The 13,682-nt window shown below is 64.1% G+C and overlaps 1 protein-coding gene across 4 annotated transcripts in view; it reads left to right on the forward strand.

The window, feature by feature from the left end:
* The first annotated feature begins 2,899 nt into the window (after positions 1-2,899).
* Pip5k1c (phosphatidylinositol-4-phosphate 5-kinase type 1 gamma) overlaps positions 2,900-13,682 on the forward strand; it is a 36,190-nt gene continuing 25,407 nt past the window's right edge. For all 4 annotated transcript variants that reach the window (XM_026404261.2, XM_026404262.2, XM_026404264.2 and 1 more), the window contains exon 1: positions 2,900-3,080. In XM_026404261.2, coding sequence (XP_026260046.2) covers positions 2,987-3,080 — 94 coding nt within the window. In that variant the 5' untranslated portion in view covers positions 2,900-2,986. The remainder of the gene's footprint in view (positions 3,081-13,682) is intronic.

Raw genomic sequence — 13,682 nt, forward strand, 5'->3', positions numbered from 1 at the left:
TCCTTCCCACACTGAACCTCTGTCCCTTCAACACTAGCCGGTCCCCTCCCAGCCCCTGGCTCCCACTCTGCTGCTTCCTGTCTCTGTGGACCTGAGGACTCCAGGGACCTGCTGTGGGTGGTCCCTGCAGTGTGTGCCCCTTTGTGCCTTGTCACTGAGCACTGTGTCCTCAGGTCACCTTGTGGCAGGTGTCAGAATTTCTTCCCTTTTCGGGGCTGAGGGTGTGGGTGGGCCACACTGTGTGGACCAGTCTGACGCCTGACACTGTGCCTGTCCCCTCTGGGTGGACTCCCTTCTAGCTGGGCACAGCTAATGGGGGCCCCTTTGCCCTCCCTGGGGCCTTGGACATTTCTTCCCTTTCTTGATCTGCCCCTGGGCCCACCCACAGCCTTGCTGCAGCATCCTCGGGGCCGAGGTCTGACAACCACCTGCCCGGCTTCCTGGTTCCCCTCGGTCCATCCCCAGGCCCCACAGCCCAGACCCCTCCCTCCCGATGCCTGAGAGACGAGGTCCAGGCCTCTGAATCAGGCGGCTCCTCACTAGCAGGGGCCACCCTGCCCCCAGCGTAGATGGTTAATGAACAGAACTATTAATAGCAGCTTATTAACAGCCAGACCAGGACCTCGGGATTCCTGACCGCCGAGCCTCTCCGTAGCAAAGCCATCATGGTGCTTCAGCAGCAGGACCCCTGTCCCCGTGTGCCACCTGCAGGACCCACCGGAGCACCATTCTTGCGCGATCCGGAGCCACTGGCAGGGTGTGGTGTGGGACGGAACCAGGGCCTGGTGTGCGAGCAAGCGCTCACCAGGAGCGGAGTCCCCACCGGTCCCTTGGGCAGGTGGCTAGAGGCACATGCAGGAGAGGACCAGGACGGTGCCTAGGTCACCTAGGTGTCAGGCTGCCAGGAGCGTGGAAGTGAGGGACCTGGAGACCTGGAACCGCAGAGAGCCAGTCCCTGGCTTCAGGAGGCCCCACGCAGACCTCTGAGCCTGGAGTGGACATCACCGCGCACGACTTAGTCTATTTTTAAATATTTATGTCTCAGTCGTAGGTGGGCACAACCTCTTTATTTTATTTATTCATTTTTATGTGGTGCTGAGGATCGAACCCAGGGCCCCAAACACGCGAGGCGAGCGCTCTACCGCTGAGCTCAGCCCCGAAACTTAGCATTTCAAGTAATCATGTGGAGTCTGGGTGCCGTGGCGCACGCCTGTGATCCCAGCCACGGTGAGTGGCAGGAGGGTGGCGAGTTCAAGGCCAGCCTCAGCAACTTAGCAAGACCCCATCTCAAAATAAGGAATAAAAAAGGCAGGGACGTGGCTCAGTGGTAGAGCCCTTGTCCAGCGTGTGCACCACCCTAGGTTCCCGCCCTCCAGTACCAGAAAGTAAAAAGGTGGGAGAGTCATCCACATTAACATTTATGTTATAGTAACACACATTTTGGCTTACTGATGTTAATATTTACATCATATAATATATATATTATGCTTAATAAAATACAACAGATTGTTAGCATATTACATTTATTGTTGATATTCACAAATAATAAGAATTTACTATGTACATATAGATACAAACATTCAAGTATATATGTATATACTTAAGTAATAGAATTTAAAAATATTTTTTTGTTGTAGATGAACACAATATCTTTATTTGTTTATCTTTATGTGGTGCCGCAGATCCAACCCAGTTCCTCATGCATACCAGTCACTGACCACTACCCCTGCCCATCTAGTGTATATTTACCTATGTACATTGTGTTTATATGTGAATGTGCTTCTATAACTCACATAAGTTCATATAAATGTAAATGAGTCCTAGTACATGAATAATGTAAGTGTATTATATATGATGTACAATGTAATTCTTTCCTTATGTATTTGTTACTCATATAGATACATATTATATTAATAGTATCCATGCATTAATATTATCCTATGTAACCATAATATGCAAATGTAAATACTTATATATTTGTGTCACTCATAAAACATAAAATGCAAGCATGATATGAGTAAGGTAAACTCATTATTTAATATAATATGCAAATATACACATAGGTAATTCATACTTCCATACTATTTTTTAAAGAATATTCTTATTAGTCATTTTTTTTGGGGGGGTGGGTACTGGGGATTGAACTCAGGGGCACTTGACCAGTAGCCACATCCCCAGCCCTATTTTGTATTTCATGTAGACAGGGTGGCACTGAATTGCTTAGTGCCTCGTTTTTGCTGAGGCTGGCTTTGAACCCGAGATCCTCCTGACTCAGCCTCCCAAGCCGCTGGGATCACAGGCGTGCACCCGGCTGTTTTTATTAGTGATCGATGGACCTTTATTTATTATTTATCTATATGCGGTGCTGACGATCGAACCCAGTGCCTCCCACATGCTGGGCAAGCGCTCTGCCCCTGAGCCTCGACCCCAGCCTTACTTCCATACTATTTCTATATTATTTATCCAAATATAAGTATTTATTCACGCACGTGATATACACTTTATGGAATACATTATGTATTTTATGTAATAGGAATATTATGTAATGCGATTTACGGTGTTGAGGAATAATGCAGACCCTTGACTGTTTCATGTACAATACATGAAATAACAGGCAGCGCGAAACGTCCCGGGAACAGTGCGTAACCCAAGTGGCGGAACAATAACGCTGCTGCTGTCGGTTGCGAATGTTACCTGCGGCTCCAGCGCACAGCGCTACCCCTGGCCTACCCTGAAGACACCGCGCCGTCCTTCCATCCCTGGACACGCGGGGGCGCTCGCGAAGCTTCCGGCCGGGGCCGCAAAGCCTCGCCCCCGATCTCCGATTGGCGGTATGAGCCGCACGTCAGCGCCTGGCCCCGCCCCGGTCCCGCCCCCGCGCGGCGGCCCCTCCCTCCGCCCTGGGCCGGCGGCGCTTGTTGTTCAGCGGCGGCGGCCGAGCTCGGCTGTTGCCTCGGGCCTCGCCGCCGCCGGTCCGCACGCGGACATGGAGCTGGAGGTGCCGGACGAGGCGGAGAGTGCCGAGGCGGGGGCCGTGCCCGCGGAGGCGGCCTGGTCGTCGGACAGCGGGGCGACGTCAGGTAACGGTGCGGCCGGCGGCGCCCCCCTCGGCGCGAATGGGCCGGCCCGCCCCCCCCGCCGCGGCGCAGTGGGCCCTCCCGGGCGCGGAGGGGCGCGGGGACCCGCGGCCGGCGCGCCGGAGCATTCCACTCGCGGGCGCGCGCGGGGGGCGCCGGGACGCCCCACGCCCGGCCCGGGGGACGCGCCGCGCGGGCCGCGAGGCTGCAGCGCCCCGCCCGCTCTGGGGTCCCTGGAGGGACAGCCGGTCTGGGGGCGGGAGTGGGTGCGGGGCCCGGTCTGGGGCCGGTGGGTGGAGGGAGCCCCTTTTGGAGTTATGCGGGGAAGAGGGGTCCTCGCCCCTGCGGGGACCGAGTCTGGGAAGCAGGGTGGGCGAGCTGCCTCCTGCCGAAGGCGCAGAGGGGTCGGCCTCCCCCGTCTTGTGGGCGAGGGGCTGCTCCGGGTGTGCAGGATGCCGGGGCACCCGCATGCTCGTGGGCGCCTTACCTCCGCGGCGCTTCAGGGCTAGGGGTGACATTGCCCCCGATGCCACCCCCGGCCCAGAGCCACCAGTTTGGGCTGCCCGTCTGGCGGTTGTCACCTTTTGGGCCTTCCCCCACAAGCGGTCACCCTGTGGCCGTGGGGGTGGGGGTGGACCTTTGCCTTGGGGCAGCCTCCTGGCCCTGTCATTCCCCCTTCTGGAAGTCTCCAGACTGGGTGCCGACAATGGCTGTCCCTGCCCTTCCTGGCCTCAGCTGACTTCCCTGTGAAACAGGGGCTCTAGGGGGACTGTGTTTTGAGGTGCAGTCCGTGTCAGGGCAAGTGTCCGTCTCCCCGCTGCTGCCTGGCAATGGTGGCGGCACCTGCTGTGCAGGCCAAGGCTTCCTTGGGCCCGGGCCTGGGCTGCGCCTCGCGGGGCGGTGTGCAGAGCCCAGAGAACGGAAGGTTCCTTCTCCGTGAGGTCACAAGCTCCCACACAGGAAGTTACCGGATTTGCAGAACCCCCCCCCCACCAGGCGGCCCTGGCCCGGGGTGGGGGTGTCTGCAGACACCCACGGGCATCCGAGCCCCTGCTTCCACCGGCCCGAGCTTCCTTGGCAGGAAGGCGAGGTGGTGCTGTGCTGCCAGGGCAGGCCCCAGGGCCAGGGCGCCGCAGCCCCCGCCGCAGGTCTGAGGCGGCCCGTCCCCGCTGCAGGCCCCCGCTTCCTTCCCCACCGCCATCTGGAGCCGCCTGCTAGGTGACCCCATTTAGCCCCAGGAGCCACTCGCCCTCCTCCTTTGCTGTCACCTGGTGGCCCGGCCAGCACCAGGCGTGGAGGAGGAAGCCTGCCGGGCAGTGGGCCCCAGCTGGGTCCCTCCTCGCCCTCCCAACTTCTGCTTGGGGCATCAGCCCTCTGCTTGGGCAGCTCAGGGACACAGCGGCCTCAGACCCACTGACCACAGGAAAGCCACGCAGCAGACATCTGCCTTATCAGGGACTCTGTGATCTGACTGGGGACAGAGAGTGGCTGATCTGAGCAGGGAGCTGGGCGATAAGGAGGGGCCTGCCCTCCTGTCCCAGAAATTCACAGGAACACGACCCACCAGTGCCAGCTGGGCACGGCTCCACGCTGCTGCCCCTGGGAACTCCTTCTGCCCACCTGGGCGTGGTGACAGTCCACGCCCCTTCTTGCTGCCCTGTGAGCACGCATATCAGTGGACACCCGGGAGTGGTCACGCCGCAGCGGCCCCCCCTCCCCACCAGGCTGCCTCCTGCCAGTGCCTCCGCCCGGCACCATGGCATTTGGGGCTGGAACTTTTTTATTTTAAGGGGCGTCCCTGGCCTCCTCCATGCGAGGGGCTCTCCAGCCGTGACAGCCACGGGTCCAGACGCCGTGCAGCCTGCCTGGCAGGGTCCCCACGAGGACCGCTGCGCCTCGTCTTGTGACTCGTTGCTTCCCATCTGCAGCATCTGGGCCTCCTGCCTGGTGTCTGTCCCCGGGAGGAAGCCCAGGGCAGTCCTGCTGGGTGACACTTCCAGCCCGGCCCTCCATTGCTGTGTGACTTCACCTCTGCGCATGGTCTCTGGGCGGGATGTGGGGTGGGGACCGCACTGTCTGTGCCCACTGCTGCCTGCCAAGGCCTCTGCATTCGGGGCTTCGTCCAGCCCCTGCTGGGGCCTGTCCTGGTGGGTTGGCTGCTGCAGCAGGGTCACCTGTGTGTCCCTGAACATGGGCCTGTGACTGGTGCGTAGTGCTGGCACTCGGTGTCCCAGCCATGCGGTGTCTGGGTCAAGGGCAGGAAGACTGAAGAGGCACTCGGTTCCCGGGGCCACCGTGGCGGTTCCGGCCAGTCTGATGGCGGGTGAGACGCTTCTCACTGGTGCTTAGAATCTGGTCACTCGGAGGGTTCCTGGCTCCTGATGCCCAGCCTGGAGCAGGCTGCCCGGCTGGCCTGCGGCAGTTACTGTGGCACATGGGGGCTGTCCGGGGTGCCTAGGTCACGGCTGGGCTCCTGGGAGGACTGGAGGCTTGGGGGACACTGCGGGGCCTGCCCGTGGCTTGGCCTGAGCTCTGGTCTGGGTTCCTGAGCCCTCCCCTGCCACCCTGTCTCTGAGGCCGCAGAATAGTGGCCTCATCCCTGCCCCACCCCCACATCTAATCTGGTGAGAATTATGTCAGCTTTGCCTTCAAAACCAAGGCCGGGTCTGCCCACAGCTCCGGCACCTCGGCCTCCACCTGGTGCAGCCACAGCCTCCACCAGTCTGCACCAGCGCCTCGGCTCCACCCCCCGCTTCCTGCCTCTTCCTCGAGACCCCTTAGGACTGGCCCAGGTCCTGCCTCCCCTGCCCACAGCCCTGCATGCGCCCACTCGCTCAAGGTCAGAGGCCAAGTCCTCCCTGTAGCCCACAGAGCCCTGCATGACCTGCCCCATCCCCTCCCTGCTCCCGCCACGTGGGCTGCTCCTCCAGCTCACCAGGCTGGATCCTGCCCCAGGGCCTTTGCATGGGCTGCATCCTCTTCCTGGAATGTTCTTTTCCTGGATCTGGGTCATTGCATCCTTAGCTCCTCAGAGTTTTGCTCACTTCTGTCTCCGGCCTCCCGGGCCTCCAGCCCCTCCCTCTGCCCCTTGCCGTGCCCTCCCCACCGCAGCACTGTCACCTCCCAGCATGGTTGGCTCTACAGAGCTCCTGTCCCTCAGGAGAGCTCTGGGGCACTGGCCAGTGGGCAGCACTCCCAGGTGCCTGGCTCTGGAGCGGCCCAGCACCCCACAGGTGAACTGTGGCTCCAGGAGCACCAGGGCGGGCCCTGTGAGGTGGCGGGGTGGCAGGTGGCCTGCCAAGGAGGGCCTGCTAGGAGCCGCGTGCTGCCTAGGCGGGATGCCCTCAGTGCCTCCTCCAGGAGAGGGCAGCAGGCCCGGGTCCAGGCTGACCTGGGGCAGAGAGCTCCCAGGCACCCCTGGCCGCTTCCTGGCCGTGAGACTGACCCCAGGGCCTCCCCTTGGAGAGGCCCCCCGTGGGGTGTGGAGTGCCCTCGGGGCGGCTGAGCTCCTTCCCGAGCTGTGGCCAGAGGGTCTCCCCCGCTGCCCCTGAGCGTGCAGAGGGCAGCGAGGGAGACAGGGCCAGGGTCAGCGACGGCCGCAGTGTCCAGGGAAGCTCTGTCCGCCCGGGGCCCGTACAGCCTCCCCCAGAACTGAGCTGAGAGGTGGGACCTGGACACCCGACCCACGAGGCCAGAGGTACCCAGTCTGCGCCCCAATACGGCCACCACACAGTGGGCAGGAGAAGAGGGGGACCGGGGTGACGGGAGGGCAGGGCAGGAGGCGGCTGGTCTGCCGGCGGGAGGAAGAATCGGCTGCCGGGGTGCGCGAGTCGGCGGTGGCGGCACAGCTGTGCGAAGGCCCTGTGGCAGGACGAAGTCAGGGTGGGGACAGCAGCCAGGCGGGGCCCGGCAGGTAACGTGGCTCTGTCCTGGGGACAGTGAGTGGCCCTGTGTCTTAGAGGCTCCCTCTGGCCCCGTGGCAGGCAGGGTGCAGGGCAGCAGGGCCCTGGAGGGTTGGGGCTGAGCATCCCCAAGGCCAGGGCAGGGGCGCCCTGGTGGGGCGCCGAGGGCCGTGTCGGGACGCACCTGGCAGCCCTGGCCTCTGAGCAGCGGCTTCCCTTTTTCCTCTCCAAATGAGGCCAGCGGAGCCCAAGGGCGCCCTCGGCCAACGGCTGGCCATCAGTCCCCAGAAGCCTGCTCTGGGGACCCAGTGCAGTGAGCCCAGAAAGGTCCCTGTGCTGGGGGGTGGACGTGCAGATGCTGAGCAGAGGCCCGTGCTGGATGTCACCAGGCGGGTCAGATGGTCTGTCAGGAGCAGAGCCTGGTGGCCTGCGCCGCGGGTACCGGGCAGGGCAGGCGGGCACTGGTGGGGTCCAGCTGGGTGCAGGGTGGGTGCTGACCTGGCTCCCGCGTTTGCCGGGGACCCCTGGCTGACCCCGCAGGGCCGCCCCTGCTGGGGGCCAAGACATGGAGGTCCTTAGACCCTGGGGATCAAGGGGCAGGGTGTGTCCTGTCTTGAGCCGCCCAGGCCCCGCCGCCTGCTGTCACTGCTGCCAGCCCTGGGGTGCGTGGTGACTTCTGGTGTCCCTTCTGGTGACTTCCAGTCTGTTCAGTGGGAATCAGGGGAGGAGCCCGGAGGTGTCTTCTCCTCTCTGATGCTCCTGTCTCCTGGGCTCCGGGAGCGGGCAGCCAGGGCTCCCTCCCCACTCCAGCAGTGACCTGTCTCTCAGAGCTGGGTAGGAGGGTCACTGCATGGGGACAGGCCCGCCTGGGTTCCGGGCCCTGGGTGGTCCTTCCTGCTTTGCAGCCCAGCAGCTCCTGGTTGATTCCCGGGAGCTCTTTGCATATGGCGCGCCCTGCCATCTGTGGCCGAGCACGGGCAGTGCGCTCCACCTCCTCTCGTGCCGCGGGTGTTGGTTTTCCACGGCGACCAACTTCCCTCTGGGCTTCCTTCCCTGCGCTGGGGTTGTCTAAGGTCTCTTCCAGCTGGTGGACCCTCCCCTGGGGGTGTCCTGGGGAAGCTGCAGGGGCTGCGCTGACCAGGCCGCTCCTGGTGGCTCTTCGCTGTCCTGGGCCGTGCTCTGGACCGTGGCTGAGGGTCCCCTGGCTGCGTTTTCCGATCCTGTGCATCTGGGCCGGGTCCTGGTGCAGCAGGGCATCTGTGTCCTTCTCGGCCGGGCAGCCGGCCCTCTCCTTGCCTCCTTGGGGCTTGGACGCCCTTCGACGTGCCGCGTGCTGCGTGGCACTGTGGTGGCTCTGGACGGAGCCCAGGCCTCGTGTGCTCGGTGGGCTCTGCGCTGAGCCGCGTCGCTGGCCCGGGGATTTTCCTTGCCTTAAGGCCGTGGAGGCAGTGGCCAGAGCTGCAGCGAGCACCGGCCGCCTGCGGGGACTCCCAGCAGCCAGCATCACTGCTGTGTGGGATTCCGCGAGGCCTGGGAGTCAGCTGTGCCCGCTGGACAGGGCAGTGTGTTTCTCCGGGAGGTGCTGCAGTGTGGAACTGGACGCTGGGTCAGAGAGCACCGCACAGCGCCCCGCCTCACCCTGCGCTGCGGCCACCCCACACCCCGCAGGCCACCTTGCCTGGGGACTGGACGGCTGAGCTAGCGGCAACTTCAATGGCGAGGCCCTAGGCGTGGGAGCCTCCCTGAGTGGCAGGAGGCCGAGCCCCAGCTCCAGGCTTGGGGCCCAGCTCTGGAAGGCCGCTCTGTCTGTGGCGGTGCCCAGCATGTGCGCTGCGCAGGGAAGGGTCTCGGAGCCTGGGAGTCCAGACGGGGCAGCCCTGCCTGCTTGCCCTCAGGGCAGGACCTCATGGCGATGGCCTCCTGTGTCCTCCTGGCAGCAGTGTGAGCCAGAGCGACCTCCCAGGGCAGGGTGGAGCCAGAGGGTCTGGGATCCAGGCCAGGATATTTTTTTCTTTTTGGTACCCAGATTGAACCCGGGATGCCTCTCCACTGAGCCCCATCCCAGCCCTCTGAGTTTTTATGTAGACAGGGTCTCGCTGAGGCTGGTTTCAAATTCACGATCCTCCTGCCTCAGCCTCCCATCACTGGGATGACAGGCGTGCGCCCCGGCCTTTTGTTGGTCCTGGGGTGGAGCCACCGGGAGCTTCATCCCCAGCCCATTTTGTTGTATTTATTTATTTTTGAGACAGTGTCCTGCAAAGCTGCAAAGCTGACCTTGAGCTTGCAATCCTCCTGCTTGTGCCTCCTGAGACTCATTTTTTTTTTTGCGGGGCCGGGGTACTGAGGATTGGACTCAGGCACTCAGCCGCTGAGCCACGTCCCCAGCCTATTTTGTATTTTACTTAGAGACAGGGTCCCACTGAGTTGCTGAGTGCCTTGCTGTGGCCTGGGCTGGCTTTTTCTTTTCTTTTCTTTTCTTTTTTATTTTATTATTGGTCGTTCAAAACATTACGTAGTTCTTAATACATCATATTACACGGTTTGATTCAAGTGGGTTATGAACTCCCGCTTTTACCCCGTATACAGATTGCTGAATCACATCAGTTACCCTTCCATTGATTGACATATTGCCTGGGCTGGCTTTGAACTCGCGAGCCTCCTGTCTCAGCCTCCCGAGCCTCCTCAGCCACAGCCCCGGCCTCCCGAGAGGTGGTGCTCTCCGGGGAGCTGACTTGTCCCCGTGGTGCACTGACCCCAGCTGAAGGGATCCTCGCAGCCCCACCACCGCCTGCCAGGCCCCACCTCTGCCTTGCTCTCTCTGCTGGGGACGGCCACCAGGGCTGTGGGCGCACTGAGGTCCCGGCTTCTGGAGCATGAACCGGGGACTGCTCAGAACCCGCACCCTGGCACCGTCCAGGCTGCCAGCGAGCAGCGAGCTTCCTGGGGACCTGCGCAGGTCAACTGGGAATGGGCCGACGGCTCCCGCGGCCTCTTTGGTCCTCCTGCTGTCCCCGTGGCCACCCATGCTGCTCAGGAGCAAGAGCGGCCTCTGCCCGTCAGGCACTGCTGGAGGAAGCCCAGCTCCAGGAGGGGTGCCGGGAGCACCCCACCCCAGGGCCGCTGGAGGCCGTCTGCCTCTGCTCTGCTGAGGACAGGGGTACGAGAGGTGGCCAGGCCCAGGCCCTGGGACCCTGCCCAGCAGTGCCCTTCCCGGGCCGATGGGGGGGCCGTGGAGCCCGGTGACGGCTTCCTGTTTACCACTGGAGCCGGTGGGGAAGCACGTGTCCGCCCGCCCTGTGCTGGGGGAGGGAGGTGTGACCCGTCCTGTCCCCAGGGCCCGCGCCCCCTCCCGGGTGGCCCCTGTGGCTCCCTTCCTGCCTCTGTTCCCAGGACAGCTTGAGGGGACTCGTCCCTCAGTCTGGCCTGTTGCGCGGTCCCCGGCGTCCCTCTTGTGGGCGTGTGGCTGTCCCACACACTGTCTGACACTGGGCCCCTGCGCCCTGGAGAGCGGGCGTCAGGGTGGGCACCCCCGCGCTCCACCTGCCTGCTGGGACCCCTGTGCAGGTCTCCACTCGCCTGGGCAGTGCCCGGGAGCTGCCCGGGAGGCCTCAGCAGCCTTCCTGGGGCTGGTGCCTGGGGACTGCCCTGTGCCTGGTGGTCTAGAGCCCCTGGCCGCCCCGTGGGGCCTGGCGTCCTTCCCCGGCCGTGGTGGTGCCCGTGCCCCCTCCCTGGCGTCCTCTGTCGCTCAGGCCAGCGTGGAAGCTGGGGTGGGCAGGGCCCCAGTGTGCTGGGCCCCAGGCATGCAGTGAGCGGCCGTCTGAGCCCCCGCGGCCCCCCGCGGCGCTGGCTGGAGATGCCGTCCTGCACAGGCGGCCGTCACGGGCTGGCTGGCGCCTCTTGTCTGTGTTCTTCTCCCCGGTGCTGGGAGGGGACCCGGCACACCTGGGGTGGCAGGCACGGCTGCTGCACCTGCCACCTCTATGTCCATCAGCTGACCCGTCGTGGGCTGTCCCCGTGCCGCTGACCTGCAGGGCCAGCTGCCGCAGCACCGAGCCTGTGTGGTGGCGGCCCCACCGAGCCCCTTCTTGGCCAGCAGGGGCAGGAGCCAGGTGGGCAGCTCTCCGGCTGACCGCATGGGGAGTTCCTGGTCAGGTGCTCCTAGGACTCAAGAGCCGCTCGCCCCGCTCCACTGCCACTCTGGACTCCCGCCTGCGCCTGCCGTGGCGTCCAGGGGAGCAGAGGCAGTACCTGGCCGAGCAGGTCCACGGCATCCCGAGGTCATTTCTGTGGCTCCCTGGGACAGTGCCCAACCCGGCCGACAGGTGACCTATTCTCACGTTTGTGTATCCCCAGGGCCCTGGCTTCTTTGAGCGGGTCACTGCTGGCAGTGGAATCTCGTCTCTGTAGGTGTAGTGACCCAGGCCCAGGGGGCGCGAGGGCAGAGAGAGGTGCCTGCCTCCAGCCCTCGACCACAGCGCCAGGCAGCCATCAGGCCTAGTGGCTGGGCCCTGCGTGCCGTGTGCCCCTGGGCGAGTGGCAGTTCCTCTCTGGGCGTGTTGTAAGGGCAGTTGGGGTCACTGCTGCCCGGTCGGCCTCTTGTCCCCCAGGCTGGGAACGTTTGCTGACGGTGCCATTTCTGCCTCATCCAATTGGCCAGAGTGGCCTGGGGCCCTCCGGGCAGAGGTGTGGCAGGCCTGCTCTGTGGTGGGGCCCCGGGGCCCGTGTGCACCTCTGTCCCTAGCGACTCCGCGTCCTGACCGCCACAGCCCCTGGGCTGGCCGCGCTCACCTCCGTCTTCCTCTCAAGGAGCCCTGGGTTCCTCCTCGGCAGGGGTCAGTCCGGGCCTCTCTGAAGCCAGGTGGCCATAGGCAGAGCTGCAGGGGCAGTGCCTGGCCCGTGTCCTCGGGGCCTCTTGTGGTGGGGATGGCCAGTGCAGAGCCAGGCCATGAAGGGCCCTGACCGAGGGCCAGGGTGGGCGGAGCGGCACCCAAGGGCAGGGCCTCCCTGGTGCCAGCACTGTCCCAGCAGCCTGGTCCAGCTCAGCCCAGCCTGGCCTCCAGGAAGTCCCAGGTCTGGAGGGTGGACATGGCCTGTGGTCTGTGGGGCAGCCGGTCAGGGAGAGGTGAGGAGCGGTGCTGCCGGGCCCGCGCCCCATGGCTCCCTTCCAGGAAGGCTGCGGGCACCACCAGGGTCCAGGAGTGTCCGCTGGCTCTTGCTGTGTGACCAGCCCGCGCAGGAGGGCAGAGGCTGTGAGCAGTGACCCGTGTCACCGCGGTTTCCAGGCCTGGGTCCAGCAGTGGCCATCACGCAGCCAGGGCCCTGGGCTGGAGGCACGGGGCTGGCCTTGGTCTGCTGGCTCCGCACGTCCTCCCGGCAGGACCCTTCGGGGTCTGAGAGCTGGGTGGATGCGGCAACGCGCCTGGCCCTCGTGCCTCCCTGGGGGCCCTGAGTTGTGGGGCGTTGGCGCTCCTGTGGACGTCCCCCATCACCAGCCCAGCGCCCCCATGCTCCGGGGCCCAGCAGGGTTGGGCCTGGGCAGGGCCCGGGTGTGGGTAGCAGCCTCCGCCCCGGCTCCTGCTGCCCGGGAGGCTCAGGCCTGTGGCCTGCTGGCCTTGCCCAACCGGAGCCAGGACCAGGGACCCTCCCGGCCAGGAAAGGCCGTGGTCTTCCTGCAGGTGCTTGGGGGCAGCTGCCTCCCAGAGCCAGTGCTGTCAACCTCGAGCTGTCCAGTGCGTCCCCTCAGGTGCTGGAGGCCCTGGCTGCCCCAATGATTGTGGGTGCGGAGACGCAGGCCAGCCACGGGGCCCGGACCAGGTGAGCCTGCGATCCGAGCAGCTCTGGTGCTTTCTGTGGAACAGCTGCACCGTCTCAGGTCACACCCATGACACTAGGTGCCTGCCTTGGGGAGGTCAGCAAGGAGGAGTGGAGCAGGTGACCACAGCCTCGGGCCCCTGGTTCTATCCAGACCTGAAGCCTGCCGCTCCAGCCTCCTCAGTGAGCCAGGGTCTGCGGGCGTCTCCTGTGGAGGGCCGGGAGCTCTCCGTTGTCCCTGGTCAGCCCACCACTGCGGGGGGTCTGGTGGGTGATAGGAGGGAAGGGCGTGGGCTGGCGGGGGCTGGGCCCAGAGGTAGAGGTTCCCCTGCCTGTGCGAGGCCCTGGGTTCCATCCTCGGCACCACGTGAACATAGGTAAATAAGGTAAAGGTGTGATGTCCATCTCCAGCCAAAAAAGACCAGGTTGGGTGCCGGGGACCGAGCCCAGGGGTGCTTCACCCTGAGCCACGCCCCAGCCCTTGTGGTTTTTCATTTAGACACAGGGTCTCACCAACTTGCTTAGGGCCTCGCTAAGTGGCTGAGGCTGGCTTTGAACTCATGATCCTCCTGCCTCAGCCTCCCAAGCCGCTGGGATGGCAGGCGGGTGCCACGCGGCTCCCTGGTTCTGTTGAAGTCGAGACCAAACATCCTGATATCTCCACTCCCCGCCTGTTTCCCGCTGGAGGACACTGGGTGGATGGGCACTGTGTGGACAGGCTGGCCAAGCCCGCACCTGCTCCCGGGGCTCGTGGCCGGGAGCGCTGTGTCCTCCCTGCAGCCAGGGACAGGCTGGGGAGGTGTGGCCGGAGGGCTGCCCTCCACAGGGGCCTGTAGAGCAGGTGGGGTGCAGACGCGGCGGCCTTCCGCAGGCCCACAGGAGTGGGGGGGCA

This window comes from Urocitellus parryii, chromosome 3, assembly GCF_045843805.1.
Source record: "Urocitellus parryii isolate mUroPar1 chromosome 3, mUroPar1.hap1, whole genome shotgun sequence".
Classification (NCBI taxonomy): domain Eukaryota; kingdom Metazoa; phylum Chordata; class Mammalia; order Rodentia; family Sciuridae; genus Urocitellus; species Urocitellus parryii.